This window comes from Amblyomma maculatum, chromosome 1 (assembly GCF_055883805.1).
Source record: "Amblyomma maculatum isolate TAMU_Amacu chromosome 1, ASM5588380v1, whole genome shotgun sequence".
Lineage (NCBI taxonomy): Eukaryota > Metazoa > Arthropoda > Arachnida > Ixodida > Ixodidae > Amblyomma > Amblyomma maculatum.
In genome coordinates, this window is record NC_139344.1 from 449,470,646 (window position 1) to 449,489,604 (window position 18,959).

At 46.3% G+C, this 18,959-nt stretch overlaps 1 protein-coding gene across 1 annotated transcript in view; it reads left to right on the top strand.

The window, feature by feature from the left end:
- The window catches only part of LOC146209637 (glutamate receptor ionotropic, kainate 2-like), a 170,250-nt gene that overhangs the window by 58,066 nt on the left and 93,225 nt on the right, over positions 1-18,959 (top strand). Inside the window, exon 2 of the mRNA XM_084587433.1 lies at positions 15,273-15,428. Within this exon, the coding sequence (XP_084443559.1) occupies positions 15,273-15,428 (156 nt within the window). The remainder of the gene's footprint in view (positions 1-15,272; positions 15,429-18,959) is intronic.

Here is an 18,959-nt window from a genome sequence, read left to right on the forward strand (position 1 = left end):
GGAAATGCTGACGGTGCGCCAATAAATTTCTTTATCAACATTTTTCTAAGGTAAAGGGCGTATCCTGTACGGCGGTAAACGGTGACCAAGAAACTTCATCTTTTTGTAGCTGCTTTTCTGTGTCAGTCCTCCCCCATTCATGTTGGTTTCGCTTGATTATTATCATGAGCTTGTACAACTATGCTTGAAGGACAAGACTGGGTCCGGTTCCACTTTGGTTCTTATCGTATTCCGCTGATCTATGGTCGAGTTTATGTAAAAAAGCTGTTTTGTTGCTGAGGGCCTGATAGAACACAGTCCCTCTCACAGATCTGCAGCGCATTGCTTTACATAGCAAGGTAAAAAAAATAAAAAATTCTGGGCCTGTTCAATGTTGTGTAACTTACCTTAAATAGATTCGCACTATTTTGATGAACTCTTGAACTGAAGAACGGCTACCGAACAGTCTAGGCATGTCCGCTGTGTTCTTTTAAAATAAATATTATTATCAATGTAGCTTGGTGCCACATATAATAACAGATTTTCTAGCGTCCATTTTTGTGCACGATTTCAGAATTTTGGGGGGATATACTTTATATCCTGACATTCCACGGGTCCGCATCTTCAAACCTATTGCGTTTTGTTTCGTTCTAGCATGTTAAAATATGAAACGTTGCCACACATAAAGTTCAAAGAAGTCACACTCGCCATTCATTGAAAACTTTACTGTTTGGGCTAGCTCGGGCGACATGATCCGGGAGGACTGAAACGACTGGAAAACGCATTGACGGGAGAATGAAAGCACACGGAGAAGAACCAAGCTGAAGCTTGTGTGCGTGTTTTCCTTTGTTCGTCCAAGCCCTTCCCTACCTTGCTATTCTTTCCAGAGCGTATCTTTTGAAGGCTTCGAGTCAGGTGTTTTCATCGCGGAAGAATATACTGGATCTGTAATATGTATTATTTTAGGCTATAGAACCTGCTCTCACCTTTGCTTATCAGTGATGTTAACATAATGATAGCTCTAGGTTTGAGCAAAGCAGTCCTAGAAATAAGCAATGGGAGCAGCCTTCATAGGGATAAAAACTTTATCGTCGTTTCCCTACTTCCTTGCATCTGATGTCGCACTTTTCGCATATATGTCACTATTATGTCAACTTCCCTGCTAGCATTCAACCATAGTACCAAAAGATGGGCCCCTTCGCAGGACGCTGATTAAGAGGAAGCAGTTGTGGAGTTGCCATCGCGCAGACTGTATTGGTCTTGATCGCTCCGCTTCCCCGCCGTCCGCGACGTCGTCCTCGACGTACTTCTTCTACATTATATATATATATATATATATATATATATATATATATATATATATATATATGAAGGAAAGAAGCCAACAGTCGGCGAGGCCAAGGAAAGCATTGGGGATTGTATGTATATATATATATATATATATATATATATATATATATATATATATATATATATATAGGTTGCGAGAACATAACGTACTAGACTGCTAAAAGAGTATATAGCGAAGTATACGCTTCAATAAAGAAACAATTTTTATTTTTTATTTCCCTCGACGTTTCGATCAGAGACCGATCTTTCTCAAGAGTCTCCGAGACCATTGAAAAAGATCGGTCTCCGATCGAAACGTCGAGGGAAATGAAAAATAAAAAATGTTTTTTTTTAATGAAGCGTATACTTCGCTATATATATATATATATATATATATATATATATATATATATATATATATATATATATATATATATATATATATATATATATATATATATATATATATATATATATATATATATATATATTACTTGCCCTCTGGACTAATTCTGCGGCTTCCTAGTAGTCGTATGGTTTAGTTATCTAGCTATGTCTGCCATATTTGCTGCTCCTCGTCAACCCTTCCTCCATGCAGATGATAAATAAGAAAAATACAAACAGCTGCTTTCAGCCACTAGACGTAAAAACTACTTCTCTTGCATATGTTTCACAAATAAAAACATCACCACATTAGTATTACTTGTGCCTCTACGCAATTTACATGTTGTTCTCGAATAGAGTGTCTTCAAACAAGATCTAATGCAATCCGTTTGCATCGGGTTCGCAATTACTCTTCGAGGCACTAGCTTCGAAGACGGCCCCGCTAATTACTGTCACCTCATTCGATTGAATATTGTGCCCCCGATATTGTGCAGAATGCACAGACGCGTCCAAGACAGCACCTAACGACGAGTATAAGTTCCCTGCGCGCTGACGCGGAGTGACTGAGACGCCGCGACTCTCGTTCGGAGGATATACCGGAAGGTCCTTATTGATGAACGGTTCTTCCAGCTGTCGCGGCGCTAGCGAAAAGGAAGGCGTAGACAAAAGGTCGGCAAGAGAACGCAAAAGCGAATCGCAACGCCACTCCGTTATTGTCTCGATTGGCATTGTCGTGGCGCCGCCACGCTGGCATTCATTTGTTCCCAGCGGCGCCTGGCTTCCAAATTTCCGGAACCTGATTATCGGCTTCGCTTGGCTCAGCTCTTCTGCTGGATCGCAGCGGTTCCGGCTTGACTGAGATCGCTTCGTCCTGGCCGGCGGTCGCTGCACCCATCGCCCGGTTGTTTTGCATTGAGTTTTCACTGTTTTTCTTTTTCTCTGAGCTAGAGCGGCCGCAGAAGTTCAATGCATTGCAAGCGGCGGGGGTATGAACAGATGTCGCAAGGAAGAGCATGCTAAATTCGTAGCTAGACTTGCGTTTTTCGTTCAGACACTCTCGGTGGGTTTATCGCGAGTTTCGTGTGCCTCTGCTCGCTTCATGACGAAAAATCGCCGATGCTGTTTCCGCGGGTTCCCACTCCCTGCGGGATGCATACAAATATACACGACGGCCCCGCGCATTAGCCCCGCAAACCCTGCTAAGGGTCTCGGGCTTGATTTATGGCGACACAGGCTGCCAGGCCAAGTCTCATTGTCTGGGCCACGAGGAGCGTCGGAGGAAAGTTTTCCTTCCGCTGCTCCGGTACTTTGTTACGCTCCCCCCACGAACATTTCCTGCGCGTGGCATGTGCGATGGCAGGCTACCTTTTTTCCTTCGCACTTCCGTATGCATCGCAGTATGGAGAACGTTACGTATTTGTACCAGTTCAAGAAGTGCATTGGTCCTGAAAAAAGGAGAAGCATACGAATGCTTTCTGCCAGACTTTGATCAGACAGCCATTCTATCTTAGACCTCGTCGTTACGGTGCAATGGTTCCTTGTGCATGAGCCAGTAGGCAACGGAAATATACTAGGAGTGCGAGTTTTGTTGCTATTACGGCATTACTCGGGATTTAAAATCGTGACATAGATTAGAGCAGCGTAAGAAAAAAAGACTGGGCAGCTAGCGGCCTATATTCGCAGATAAAGCATTTTTAATATGTAGGTAATTTTGCACCGGAGCTCCTGTAAATGCATGTTAAATTTCATGTTGGCTGCCTACGACGCAGCCCTAGCAGTTTCACTCAAAAAAAAAAAAAAGCAAACCTCGAATGCATGTACGCTAACATAATGGGTTCTTTTGACCTGTTTTTGCTTGTTTAGTTCGTCAAACTATATAAGTTTCTATCATCTACACTTTTAAAACTTGTGCGATCAGCAAGAAGCAATCCGAAGACAAGACAGCTATAATAGCCATACCAAAGCGCAAACACGTTACATCGTGGAGATAAAATAACAAGCGAAGTTTATCAAGCAATCAAATAGGAATTATCTGCGTTAATACCCATGTTCTCTAAGCCGGTGCATCGTTTTGCATTTCTGGTTTCAGTTGTCTTTTCTGCGCTTTCTTTAACGCCGTCATTCTTGTCTATCCAACATCAACGTAATAAAAGCCTAATGTTTCAATATTAGCATGGCATTCAGCACATTTTATAGAAACGTAGTTCCTTAAAACAATTATTCATGCGATGTTTGTTGAACGAAATATGCCGTGGGTAGGAAATTCATTAAAGCCGAATTTCTCATTATGACTCACGTTTGATTTCTGATATTTGGACTTGTAAGCTTTAACCTTAAAAAGCGACTCAGGCTGCGTGAGACACTGTAGTAGTGGGCTCCGGAAATTTTTACCACATAGGGCTTTTAACGTGAAATCGCATCGCACAGCACACGGCCACCTTGCTTTTCGCCTCCATCGAAAAGCTGCTGCCGCCGCCGGCATTTGACCCCGCATCCTTGGACAAAGCAATCGAGCGCTCTAACCACTGCGCCGAAAACAAGGCGGGGGTGTATGAAACCAAAGGTCTCGAGCTTTATTTAAAAAGTTTTTTCCCGTTGTTTGACTTATACAAGTTCATCGCCTTTATTCAATGGGGCTACACGAATGGCACCTTCAGCGTCTCTGTGATTTATTAACGGCATATAAAAAACTGCAAACAACTAAGCCCAAAATTGTATCACTACATCAAATGTAAAAGCATAAAAATTTCTACCTTGCTCTCCTGCACTTCGGAGGTTCACAGCTTAAAGAAATCGTATAACGTTTGTGCGCCCGCGTGCGGTGATTTGATCCTAAAAAAAAACAAAAAAGCAAGCCAACTTAGGTGGATTAGAACCATTTGGGTTCGAACAGGGGCACTCGGGTTTAGTAACCGAGTGTATTAACCACTTCACCACCACAACTTTTCTTTTTCAATAGGTGACGTTTACTGTACGGGGTCATGTACAGGAAGGGCTATAAGTGCACAGACCAATTACATAGCACTAACCTTAACGAGCCACGATATCTTCACGGATAAGGCAAATAAAAGGGTAACAGAAGATAGATTGCTTAATCAACATTGGAAGTCAATGAGATCGAATGAAATGTTCGTCAAAAATGAACTTCAGTTGGAGAATGATTCGGCTCACACTAATAGTGGCTGAAAAGGAGGTTCAACGATACGGTTCAACTTCCGCGCTTTCATCGCACTAGAGAATCCAACAGGAAAAATCAGTTGCAGTATTTGTAATCAGGTTGAGAAATTGTGGCGGGCTTCACCCATTGCACAAATTTAGCCCAAACGTTTTCGTTAAAGCTTTTCGCGGCGCGTCCCAAAGAGAATTGCGTCTTCGCAATTAGTGAAACAATATTCAATTGCTTCAGGCAAATATCACATAGATGCCAACGGGTAGAAGATACATAAATGGCTTTCCTATGTACAGTACGTCTTACTTTCTGGCAGACGTTCCTGTAACACGGCCCCTAATTAATTACGAGTAGAAAATACCCCACATTCTATTCATACCTTCGCATCGTGTTTGGATGAATGAACGCTTATTTCGCATTTTGTCAATAAAATTTCTTGAAGCACTTAAGACATCTTAAGAGCGATAAGGCGAAAACTCTTTGGACTGACTCTAGTGGAATGTATATTTGGCAGAAACACGCCGATCACACAGCGCAGGGCAGCGATTTCTTCAGTACCGGGTTCGAGGGGAGTAGCTCCACTCGGCTGCGATGGCGCGTGCTCTTTGCGATGCTTAGCTTTCACTGCTGGCGGCAGCTGGGGGCAGATGCCCTCTGTAACTCGAAATGGTTGAGGGCATGGCTACGCATATCTCATTGGTCGAGTTTAGCAGACAAGGTATTGTTATTGAGAGTGTCAAACGCCTCACTAAAATCTTACTAAATTTTATATTGCCTAATATATATATACTCTTTCTGATTGAGTAATGGATCATTTGTGAACTTGTTTGTCGTAAACCCGTATTGGCAGTAATTTATACCAATGTTTTAGAAGGATATCACGCGCTCGGCTAAGAATTATGCGTACGAGTTCATTCGAGAAGAAAGGTAAAATAGATATTGGCCTGTAAGTATCTCCACAATTTCTCCCTCCCTTTTCAAGAAGAATGCCCCCTTACAAAGTTTCATATCAGAAGTAAAATTTGATGTAATTAGTGAAGTGTTATATATTGCCACTTGGTGTTCCTGATGTTTTAGATGACGCCTGGAAGAAGAGGACGCTGAAGTCGGCTTGCGTGCTGCTTGCGGAACTCTGCCTGCTCGTACAGCTTCGCTTAGTTACGTTGTCCCTGTTGTCCACGACATATTCTGATGTCGACGGCGGATATTGATCCCACTATATGTCTCGCACACCGCCGCGTGCACAGAACTCAGCTCCTGCGCCCGTCGACACCCCTGTAAATCGTCGTAGCAGGAGGAATCAAAGCCTGTCACTGAACATGGGTCGTTGGAGTTCAGCACCGCAGCCGCCCCTTGACCTGCCATGCAAGCTCCAAGTTACACTCTGCAGAACCCATGACTGCCTCTGCCCTTCCACGGCAGTCAGACCGAAGACGTCGAAGACTGGCTCGCCCAGTTTGAACGGGTCACCTCGTTTAATCCGTGGAATAACGCCACAAATATTAGAAACGTTTTCAACCTGGAAGATGGCGCTCGTACTTGGTACGAGAGCCAAGAAGATCCTAACATCATGGCGCGAGTTCTGCTTACGCATCCTTGAGATCAATACTAGCGCGGATTGGGGAGAAGCCCAGAAAGGGCTTTCTCGTATCCATAGGCCGAATGAGACTAAACATGTACGTGGAGGACATGACCCGGCTTTTCCGACAATCAGACCCGGCTATGACCGAAGACAAAAAGGTGCGCCACCTCGTCCGCGGTGTTTTAGAGCCACTGTTCGCTGGCCTTGTGCGTAATCCACCGAGCACGATTGCCGAGTCTCTTGCGGAAGCTGTCACAAGGGAGAGAATGCTCCAGCAGAGGTCTACCACCTACGACAGGCCAGTACTTGCCGCTTAGGTTGCGGAGCCGATTTCGGCCTTCGGGGCCACTTGAATCTATGCGACATCATCAGCTCAGTTTTACGTGAAGAGCTCTAGATGCTTTTCGATTCTCATTAGCTGATGGTCGGCTCTGTAGCTAGCATTGTCCGCGAAGCTCTTCAAGCATTGATGCCTTCGGTATCATCGGCTGACCCGCCATCTTTTCCCACGGAGTACCATCGTCCAACCTATTCAGATATGTTGCGACGGCCTGCGCCTGCTTCGACGCCATTGCAGGCGCCCGATCAAGGCTCACTGTATTCCTCACACACTGAGCCGTACATCGACAGCCGACGACCACCCCAGTGGAAGCCGGGCCTCTGCCGCACCCCATATCGCCAGCGCCTGTCCTTCTATTGCGGGGAACCAGGTCATCTGTATGCTAGCTAGTGCCCCTACCGACCCCTGGGACTGCACCGATTTCCCATCGACGCTCCTCACCCTTCATTAGGCCAACGACCCCATGAGATTGAGGACTACTTAGCCCAGCTGCGCATGGCGCCAACTTCCCAGCGGCAGTCACGCTCCCCGTCCCCACTCAGACCATCGCTGCAGTCCAGATCCTCCTGGCTAGCACAGCGACGGTCGCGAAGTCCCCGTAAGGAAAACTAAAGGCAGCGACCTCCGGAAGTGAGGCTCTTGCGATCGGCATGATTAAGACCCCCTGACAACGAAGCCTGTAAGCGACCGCTATTTTACGCCACAGATGAGAGTTCCAATGCTTGAAGATCGTTTCTCGCTGGACATACCCGTGGTTCTCGACGGCTTTAAGGCATTGATGGACAGTGGAGCTGCTTTTTCAATATAAGCGGGAAGCTAGTGGCGCTTCTTGACGCTAATTGAAAAAAGCGACGCATATTGAAAATATAACCGCCAAAGCATCGCGCGCGCCTCGCCAGCCCACATTTTTAACTTTTGTTTGCCATCAACTAGAATATGTATTTGCCAAATTATCACCACATCAAGAGTATCTGATCAAATCCCTAGAAGCTATTCAAAACCGTGCAGCACGTTTTATTTCCCATGAGTACAGCCGCTATTTGAGCGTGACTAACATTAAGTTGTCCTTATAACTCACAAGTTTACAATCACGTAGGGATATCGCGCTTATCTACTTACTGCAAAAACTAATCTGCAGTCGCCATGCATCAACAGCGCCACAAGACCGACTCGTACCTATTTGGCCGAAAACATGCATTTAACTTCTCTGCCTTGCGACGGGCTATAAAGTGTTGGAATGGTCTTCCAGGACGCATCGCTGACATATCTGACGCACTAAGATTCAAAACGAATTCAGTACCGTTTTGCAGTCAGAATAACTCTCTTATATAGCGTTCATTGTGTGCTAGTTGATTTCGCCAAATGCCGCTAATTATTGCAGAATGATATAATCCTCGGCTTAGTACTTCCCACGCATGCTCTAAAAGTTATTTGTAGTTCCAATTCTGCATTACTGTTCACTTTTGTATTTTAACCTTGTAGCATTGTTTCTTTCGGTATACTGTAACCCCTTTCCCTCACACATGTTCTATGTTTGATACTGTGATATATTTGTATAAATAAATAAACAAGTAATGACTCCATGTGTCTGGCATGCAGATTCGCACCAGTGGCGGGCATGTAAACCCGAGAAGCCTGTGCACAGCAAGAGTACAAATTCGCAGCTCCACGTTCGTTGTCAGCTGCCACATTATACTTAAATGCTACCGTGACTACATCATTGGTGTTTATTTTCTCCGGGAATACGGAGCTATTATCGACCGCCGGAAGCGTAGAGTGACGAGAAAGCTGCTGGTAGAGACACCGAGTGTCGCCAACGCCACGCCGCCCTTCGAATTTCCGCCGAGAGCGTTTCGATTCCGCCATGAGCCAGTGTTTCAGGGACGAACTGCGTGACGGGCCTGTTTCGCGGAAGGCAACCAGTCTCTTTTTCTCACCCATGGCATCTGTACAGCGCGCAGCCTCATCCACCTCCGCGACTGCCGGTCTGAGCTCCTAGTGACTAACTTCACCAACGAACCCGGGAATCTTTTTCGTGCTACTGCCATCGCATTCGCTGAGTCCTTAGCGAATATTACAGAATGTTTTACGTTTGGGGCTGTTAGCACTGTGCACCCGCCTCTTGACCGTCTTGACACTAGTCCGGATCTCTCGGAAATACAGAAGCGTGATCTACGTGTCCTACTAAAGTAGAGCACTTGTTTCGCGTCCTCATCGAAAGTACCGCAAAACGCCTTTTGTGAAGCACCGCATCATTACTCATGACGACGCCCGCCCTATCCGCCAGCAGCCGTACCGTATCTCAACGACGGAATGCGAAGCGATTCAGACACAAGTTCAGGAGATGCTTTGTGATGGCATGACATGACCGTCCAGCAGCCCGTGGTCTTCTACTGTCGTGCTGGTAAAGAAAAAGGATGGAACTCCTCACGTCTGTGTTGATTATCGAAAGTTTAACGACATGAATAAAATAGACGTCTATCCGCGTCCCCGTATCGACGATTCGCTTCTCCTCAATTGACTTGAAGAACGCGTACTGACAGACTGAGGTCGATGAGCTTGGCCTCGAAAAATCAGCTTTTGTCACCCCAGATGGACTGTACGAGTTTAAAGTGCTACCTTTCAATCAATCAATCAAAGTGATCTTTATTTGTAGGAAACGAAATACATAAAGAATATTTGGACCGATAGCCGGGGGGCTAGTAGACGGTCCAGTACAGAATAAACTTGGTACAGAATAAACTAAACGAAACGAATGTAGGAAACGAAATACATAAAGAATATTTGGACCGATAGCCGGGGGGCTAGTAGACGGTCCAGTACAGAATAAACTTGGTCAGAATAAACTGAGCCGTACATCGACAGCCGACGACCACCCCAGTGGAAGCCGGGCCTCTGCCGCGCCCCATATCGCCAGCGCCTGTCCTTCTATTGCGGGGAACCAGGTCATCTGTATGCTAGCTAGTGCCCCTACCGACCCCTGGGACTGCACCGATTTCCCATCGACGCTCCTCACCCTTCATTAGGCCAACGACCCCATGAGATTGAGGACTACTTAGCCCAGCTGCGCATGGCGCCAACTTCCCAGCGGCAGTCACGCTCCCCGTCCCCACTCAGACCATCGCTGCAGTCCAGATCCTCCTGGCTAGCACAGCGACGGTCGCGAAGTCCCCGTAAGGAAAACTAAAGGCAGCGACCTCCGGAAGTGAGGCTCTTGCGATCGGCATGATTAAGACCCCCTGACAACGAAGCCTGTAAGCGACCGCTATTTTACGCCACAGATGAGAGTTCCAATGCTTGAAGATCGTTTCTCGCTGGACATACCCGTGGTTCTCGACGGCTTTAAGGCATTGATGGACAGTGGAGCTGCTTTTCGGCCTATGTTCAGTGCCGGCTACGTTTCAGCGCATGATCGGTCACGGTTCTTGCCGGCCTCAAATTGCAAATTTGTTTAATTTATCTTGACGACGTAGTCATGTCCTCTGAAACCTTCGACGAACATCTTGAATGCCTGCGTGCAGTATTAGATGCCCTCCGGTCAGCTGACCTCACGCTCAAGCCCGAGAAGTGCCACTTTGGCTACAAAGAGTTCACGTTTCTCGGTCATCTTGCGAGAGCAGCGAGCGTTAGGCCAGATCCCGACAAAACTGCTGATGTCGCCAATTTTCCCCTTCCTGCCCCTAAGAGGAGTTTGAAACGTTTCTTGGGTCTATGTGCGTATACTAACGCCTCTTCTTCGCCTACTTTACCAAGTTGGCAGCAGTCTTCATCCGCCTCACACGGGATAATACACAGTTCGTGTGGGCCGCTGAGCAACAGGAGGTTTTTGCGGAGCTGCGCAGACGACTGCAAACTGCCTCTGTTCTTGCGCACTTTAATAAAGACGCTGCCACCGAAGTCCACACCGACGCCAGCAACATCGGCCTCGGCGGTGTACTCGTTCAGCGCAAATCTAGGGTGGAAAGGATTATTGCCTATGTCAGCCGTACGCACTGCCGCGCTCAAAACAAATTATTCCACTACGGAAAAGGAATGCCTCGCGGTTGTGTGGACAATTATGAAATTTAGGCCTTACCTCTATGGCCGCGCGTTTAAAATGGTTACCGACCACAATTCTTCGTCCTGGCTGGCCAATCTCCGCCACCCATCGGGGCGCCTAGTATGATGGAGACTTCGCCTTCGAGAATTTCATTACACCATTGCGTACAAATTTGGTGAGAAGCACGAAGATGCTGGCGTGCTCTCACTTGCGCCTGTGAGATTAGTCGATAACATCACGGATGACGACACAGAGTTTCTTTGACTAGTGAATGCCTTAGACGTAATTACCTGACAGCGAACTGACCCAGATCATCGATCTGTCATTGACCACCTGGAGCACCGCGCTGTTTATGTCCCTCGCCAGTTTGGTAGGAACATCTCTGGATTCTGTCTCCAGAATGGCGTTTTATTCAATCAAAACTCCAGCACTGTTGACTGAGCGCAGTTTCTCGTCCTGCCGGCCGACCTTCGCCCCAGTATCCTTTTTGCTTGATATCCTTTTTGTCCCGGCCACTTGAGCTTTGGACACACTCTCGTTCGAGTTCTTCAAGCCTGTTATTAATGCGAGGGCATTACTTCGCTATGTTCACAGATTTCTGTCCACAGACCGTGTCCGCAGGCCGCGTCCACAAAATCTTGTCCGCAGTAGTTGCGAGCAATTTATAAGTGGTAGATGTTAATGAGTAGTGTCAGTCGATATAGGGTGATGTAATGTTACTGCCAAAATAAATAGGCCGATCAGACAATTAAACAATTAATTACAGGCAAAAAGGTAAAGGTTGTCCGCAGCAGTTGTGAGCAATTGCGAGGTTGTAGAGGTTCATAAGTGGTGTCAATCGATAAAGGTTTATGTAATGTTATGTTCGGAACACTATTAGGTAAATAAAGTAATTAGGTAATTATTTAGAGGCAAAATACGTAAAATCGTGTCCGCAGCAGTTGTGAGTAATTGAGAAGTGGTAGAGGTTAATGAGTGGTGTCAGTCGACAGAGGGGGACGTAATGTTGTGTGCGAACAAGTATAATTAGGGTAATAAGTTATTTTGTAATTATTTGAGGCAAGAAAATTAAAAATTAAAGGCGCTTATGGTTTCATTACCCAATGGTTTGGCGCCACATTTGAATGTAGCAAACATTAAAATAGTTAATCAAATCAATCAATTGGAGTCACGTCAAGGCTGTGACGTCACGCAACCGGAAGTAGCGCCAAAAAGCGCGTAGGAAGGGATTGGCGCGCAATTTGAAAGTACTGGAGGCTAAAATGGGTAAACAAGAAGTCAATTATTGCGACGCCAAGGATGTCAAGGGATTGGCACGCAATTTGAAAATGCCAGACTAAAATGTGTAAACAAGAAGTGAATTAAGCAACTAGAAGCAAACAGCAGCAACCAACAGCAGCATTCGTGCTTTCGCATTACTGCATAGCAGATGCTGCAGTGCTCTTTAATTTTTGGCCTAAACTTCATCGCTACGTCAGAAGCTGCTGCGAGTGTGAATGTCGAAAGATGCCGCCTCTCAAGACCGCGGGCTCGCTCCAACCAATTACGCTACCTCGGACGCCATTTGACGGGGTCGGCATCGACCTTCTGGGCCCATTTCCGCTGTCATCGGCTGGTAACAAATGGGTTAAAGTCGCGACCGACTATCTCACACGGTATGCGGAAACCAAGGCGGTGCAGCGTGGCACATCATTTGAGATCGCTCAGGATTTTATGCAGTAAATCCTGTTGCGTCATGGCGCACCGTCCCTAGTCTTCACCGGTCTAAGCACCGCGTTTATGGCACAGCTCATGCGCTGGAACTTAGTCATGCGAGCGCCCGCGAAATCACTGCATATCACCCACAGACGATGACTTCACGGAGATACTAAAAAAATATCATCGCTGACATGCGATTGATCGCAATGTACATAGACTAGCAGCACGAAAGCTGGGATGAGATTCTCCGCTAAATCATATATACCTACAACACGGCCACGCAAGACACAATGCGCTTTACACCATTTAGCCTAGTCTACAGACGTGATGCTCAGACGATGTGGGATCCCATGCTTCTTTGGTGCACTGGTGATCATCCACTCACGCCAGACGCCGAGCAGTTTGCTCAGCGCGCTGAAGAATCACGTCAACTTGCCTGTATTCACATTCAGCAACAGCAGGGCACGGATGAACGCCGCTACAACCTCCGTCATCGACATGTCACAAAACACCCTGGAGAGAAAGTTTCCGTGTGGACCCCGGTGCACCGCCCCGGTTTGTGTGACAAACTGATTTCATGTTGCTTCGCACCTTACAATGTTCAGCACCGTGTCACGGAAGTGACATATGATGGCCTTCCAGCGGGTACTGTGCATCCCTCGCATCGGCAACCATGTTTCGAGGTCGTGCACGTTGTCCACATGAAGCCATATTACACCCTGTAATGTGCAAGCGACTATGCGCTTGTTTCGTTGTCGCGTAGGGCACCTTACCCAGCCTCCGTTATCTATTCTGTTCCTGTGCTGATCCTTTTGTTTTCGCTTGCATCGCCTATCGCTCGCGTTCAGTCTCTGCTTTCCTTTTTTTTTAGTATTGGGGAGCAATACCACCTGGGGTTCCTGATGTTCTTAGGTGGCGACTGAACGATAGAGGAAGATGAAGTTAGCTCGCGTGCTGTGTGCGGAACTCTGCCTGCTCGTACAGCTTCGCCCTGTCGTTTAGCTACGTCTTTCCCGGATGTACGCGACAAAATGTGCTTTAAACATGGAAGCATTGACGCTGAAACCAGCGTCAGTCACAACTCATGTACTTTCCCTTTTTATCTCTTCGTTCGACCTCCCACACGCACGCACGCACACACACACAAACACGCACACACACACGCATGCAAGCACACAACTAAAAAAGGCAAGACATTTTTTATTGAACTACTCTGGACATCGCAAGTCTAAACTTTGCCGTATGTTTCAAGGTTTTTTAGATTAGAGTGCACGTTATTTTAATCTGGTGGTTCAAAACAGTGAGATATTTTGAAACTCACAAAGAAGTTTATAGAAATGAGGGAAGTGTGATCGACTCCGAACTGCAGCAAAACTTTCGTTAAAAGCATTACAAAATGAGGCTCACTTAGGTCAATACCTTTTAGTAGTAAGCATGTCATATTAATTGGATGAGTTCTTCTGTTTAAATGTTGATTAAGGCCGTTCCATTTTTTTTTAAGTAAAGTTCGTAATCGAAGAGGGTGTTGTGGTAAGTCGTTGTAGGTATCTTGATTTATTTGTTTGGCAGAATATTTTATTATAACTGCCATACTGGTTCTTCGTCGTGTATGGCATTGCCAGTAATTATTAGCATGTGAGCGTAGTCCACTTACATATACAAAGTATTCAGTTTAATCAGCGCTTCCTTGTGTTTTTTTTTTTTAATCTGTTTCTTCTGTTGTGTATGTAGCGTGCTCTCAGTAAGTCAAGTATCGCTCAGCATAGCCCCGAAAAAAAATTGCAACTTACTTTCTTCTTTTTTTTTAGAATACTCGTGTCGACAGCTTTTAAGCACTTTATGCAAGTAAAAGAAAACAAAATTAAGGAAGCAAACACCTAAATACTTAAAAGCTGAACATACTATGTCACACTTATACCAAGCACCTATACGTTTTTTTACGAGGGAGGGGGGGGGGCGAGGATTGCATCCCTTTTTTTCCTTCATAAAGTCTGTTTTTGTTGGATCTTTAAGATATATATTTGAACTCCTATTACTTGTGGTGCCGGACAACTACATCCGCAGGTTACGCATATTGTCTAATTTTCGACCAACTCATTTTGACACAATGGACCGCTCCTGTTATGATCCAGCAAGTGATTAGCTCATTGAAATGCATAAAAAGTGGGAAGAAAAGCAATGCGGTCAAGGTGCGGCGTTGCATTACCCATTGCCTTATGCGGGTTTCATGTCAAGTGCTCACGCATATTCAGTCACGTGCAAAACGTGATGTAGACTATAAAGAAATGACACCAGGAGTTGAAGGACTACACATGGAAGACTTGTCAATGTCGCCATTTCCTCGACGGCACACAGGGGCACGCCGCCAACAATGGAGACTTTGCCGTTTAAAACCACGCCATCGGCATGTTCGCGGGCAAGGAAGGATGAACATGTGCAGAAGCCCACTGTTCGCTCCGCCGTTACAACCTATTGCTTTGTCTTCCAACCTGCTCTGACCATCACTCGCCCCGGCACAGATATTTGCACCGACCTTTACGATCCGTGAGAATTGAGCCACATTTCTAATCTATTTACCAGTTATGGTCGCAAATATATTTCTTGTAATCGCTGTTCCTAACTCACCATCTCAGAACAAGTCATATCAGATGTTTGCTCATACTTCGCCCTGATGATTGTGTTTTACCGGAAACTTTGCAGACGTTTCCGAGGTGTAACCTCTGAATGTTATTGTTATCCGCTCTTTTTGCAGGCGGGATATTTGAGAGCGACAACCAGCAAGCACAAGTCAGTTTTCGCTATGCCCTGGACAAGATCAACAAAGACATCACCATCCTGCCCAGGACCGAGCTGATGCCCGTCATATACGAGGTGAAGCCCAAGGACAGCTTCTCTGCTTCCAAAGCTAGTAAGCATCGCCAGAGCGATCGACGCGCACTTCATATCTTATCTTGCTTTCTCATTAGGTAGAATACCATCTTACCTTTTCATTACATGGCCAACACCCGGCCATTCTTTCTTGATTTTGCCAGGAATGTAATTACCACGCGTTCGCTTCCTGACACACTCTGCTCCTTTTCTATTTTGAAGTTACACATATCATTATTTCTTTCCATACCTCGTTGTGTTTCCTCAATTTATTTTTAAATTTTCTTCCCACCATTCACTGTTTAAATGCGGGAGCTTTCGTGCTCCACGGCATAGCTTATTCACCATGTGCGCCATGTGCTGCGTGTGCGCGCGTTTGGCCTTAACAGAAGAGAAACTACTTAGAAGCTATGACGTCACTCATCCGCCGTCGTCGGTGCTACCTCCCCAACCGAGGTAACCGCGCACTCGCCTCGGCTGTGACAACTGTGACGTCACTCAACCATACCTACGCCGGAGCCGTGGCGCTCGCTCTGTCTCTGCTTGCAGACTCTGCTACAGTTAAAAATAAAGAGCGCCCTCTTGGCCCGAGCTAGTGCGCTCGGACGTGGGCTCGGATAGATAGGGGAAATTTTTGTGATTAGCCTTAGAAAAAATGTTACAACCTAGGGTTGCTCTGGCTCTTGATCCCGGGTGGTGGCCTACAGTCCATGACGTGCGTTGACCTTTCCAACCCTCTACAAAAGCCGCCTTTTTAAGGTTGGTTCGAAGCTAGAGATCGTTATCTCTTAACCCTCTAAGACCACGTGATTCCAGCGAAATGGTGGACGAAATTCTCGGCAGAGGTATAAATTGTGGTCGAAGTTGGCTCCCGGAGTCTCACAGAGACGTTTAGAGTTTGTAATGGGGTGGGTGAATAAGAGTTAACAAAGTAGGTGAAGGCAATCTGCGACCATGGAGCAGTCTCCAGATAGTTTGCTGTTTCTGCGAGAGGGAGGCGAGTGGTGAGGGATAGACGAGTATTTGCTTATGTAGTGGAGTATCATGTCATGGTAGGTGACGAGCCGGACCCTAACACAACCCTGGTTTACGGGGTTCCCTAGTCGGTTCATGTTCGCTCGAGCCAGAGACTGGATTGGTCTGGGTTTTGTGGAGCACCCATACTATTTAAATTGGTAAAGTTCTGTGCGGGCTCGGGCAGATGCTTCCATAAGTGACCAGACGTCTGATTGCGTTCTTATTTTATTTCGCCATATCTGTTGGTTTCGAAACCAGACGACGAACTAGGAGCTTTCGAATGCCCGTTTAAATTCCTTTAACTTGCTTTCAGCGGGTGCCAACGGATCAGCTCTCGACAATTTAACGGCAGCAGTCGTCATTGATTATGCAGGTGAAACATCTCGTAAACTTTCTGCGTCTGATAGGCTGCTAAGACGACAGATCGAATCCGGTCAACCAGTGCACGTAGCTCGCCAAGAAGCTAACAGAGAGAATAAGATCAAGGATATTCGAGCTACGGCTTGGGTGGGCTTGGTAGTGAGTTGATAGAAAGAAAACGTAGAACAAAGACCTAAGAAGTCACAACTCAGGTTTGAAGCAGGGATTATGAGAGGACGTTGTGATGACCGAGAAATGTTAACAAAGTTGAGATCACCTAAAATAACTATTTAACGATAGGCGGCGTATTGAGACTATATTAAGGGTGTCATTAAGCTCGGAGACTAAGGCCTAAGGTACAAAGGTGAGAAGAGGTGCCGTAACATAACCAAAAATATATTTCTTGTCAACGCGTTCAGCGCACGTTCACGCCGATTCGAAGTCAGTTTGAAGATTAATAGCTTAAAAAAGAATGGATTTGGTTATTGGAAGCAACACACCGCCATCACGACGAGTACGTAGAGCCAGCACAGCGATAAGTTATGAAAATACTTTCGTGATAATAATGTTAGACTGCAACCACGTCTGAGTTAGTGCGACGATGCCTGCGTCACTTCTGTCAATAACGGAGTTATTGGAGTCGCGTTTATTATGTATGTTTTGAACATTAGCCAGTAAGATCGATACACTTTACTGCGAGGATTGCGTGTCACGTTCCTTCGCACGGCCGTATTTGGCCATGGCGTTCAAGCCTGGAGGAACACTTTCGCTGAGTCACTTTCTTCATACTATGCGTTGCACTGTAGTAGATGTAACATTCTTTGTTAAAGGGCCACTGTCCAGGGAAGAACCTTTTAAGCAAAGGAGCCCAGTGTTTCGATCAGGCACCGGAGATAGTCTGTGCAAAATGCTACAGTGACATGCGCGTCGCAAAGCAACGAAAATACAATTCAAAGCTCTCTGATGCTCTTCTTCGGGAAGCCAGCTTGCCCGTTCCCAGCGCTGGCCCGTGAAGCCGCAGCCATGACGTCTTAGTCGAAAACGACGTCCATTGGTCCGTCTCGCTGTCTGAGGATGAAGGATGGGTGTCCCGCTTGCTGCGCGCTTTTCCCTCGCCACGGCCGAGCTGAATACAGCGGCGCACGCTTCCTCGCGCGTTTTCTTTCTTTCTTTTTCGCGCACGCGGAGTGCCACGCCCCACCTCCCGCTAAACGCGGAGGAGGAAGGGGAACTTGGTTTGCGGAGGCTGGATGACCGGACAAGAGAGTGAAAAACATTTGCGAGGAACGGGGGGGACAGGAACACCACAGAATCGGGTGATTACGGTGGCTACCTCTGCGATATTAGTTACTCTTCAAAAACATTTTACGGCCTTGCGTTCTGGGGGCGAAGTCTCACAGTCACCGGGGAAGAAAATATTTTCAACCGGAGGGTGGACAGTGGGCCTTTTAGGAGCAGCTTCTTTTACCTCAGGTGATAGGGAGGGAGGAGGAGAGGACTGTGGTAAGTATTTCACGAAGTCGATAAGTTTTTTTTCCTAACATGTATTGTATCTGGTGCAAAATATCCTCTGACGAAAACAGTTTTTTTTTTCAGGTGTTGTCGTGATAACAGGACTGAGTTTTCAGTTTTAAATGAAGAGAACTTGACAGTGAAGGGACGACATTTAGATGGCGTATATGTACCAATATGATGGGCGCGTTCTACAGCGTCGGGTATTAATTGGCGACCAAGAGCAGAACAATTAAAGCTGATGCGGCGCTTTTCCTTTCATTCTGTCTCCCGCCATGATCTACTTTCATCAGGAATACCATGAAAAATCAAATTATTTCATCTGGCCTGGGCCTTCTCTATTTTTACAATGCCAGTCGAATCGCCCACTCCACAATGGGAGCAGTCGGCAACAATCACATTTGTCAATTGCCTCAATGCGGCGCTATCCTTAAGTAGGACTGCCTGCGTCATGCTTGCGTCTGGGCGCATGGTGCTGGCGCTCTCTTGATCGCTTGCTATCACTCGAACACCACAAGTGTGGCAGATTCTTGTTTCATACATTTTATAGCGTAGCTCCTGCTTCATCCATAGCGTGTCGCTTTTTCAAGCGTCAATCTGCGGGAGCGGCAGCATTGCTCGTCGTTTGCAGAGGCGGTTGCTACGATCGCAGCGCTTATCGCTTGAGAAACGCGGCTGGCAA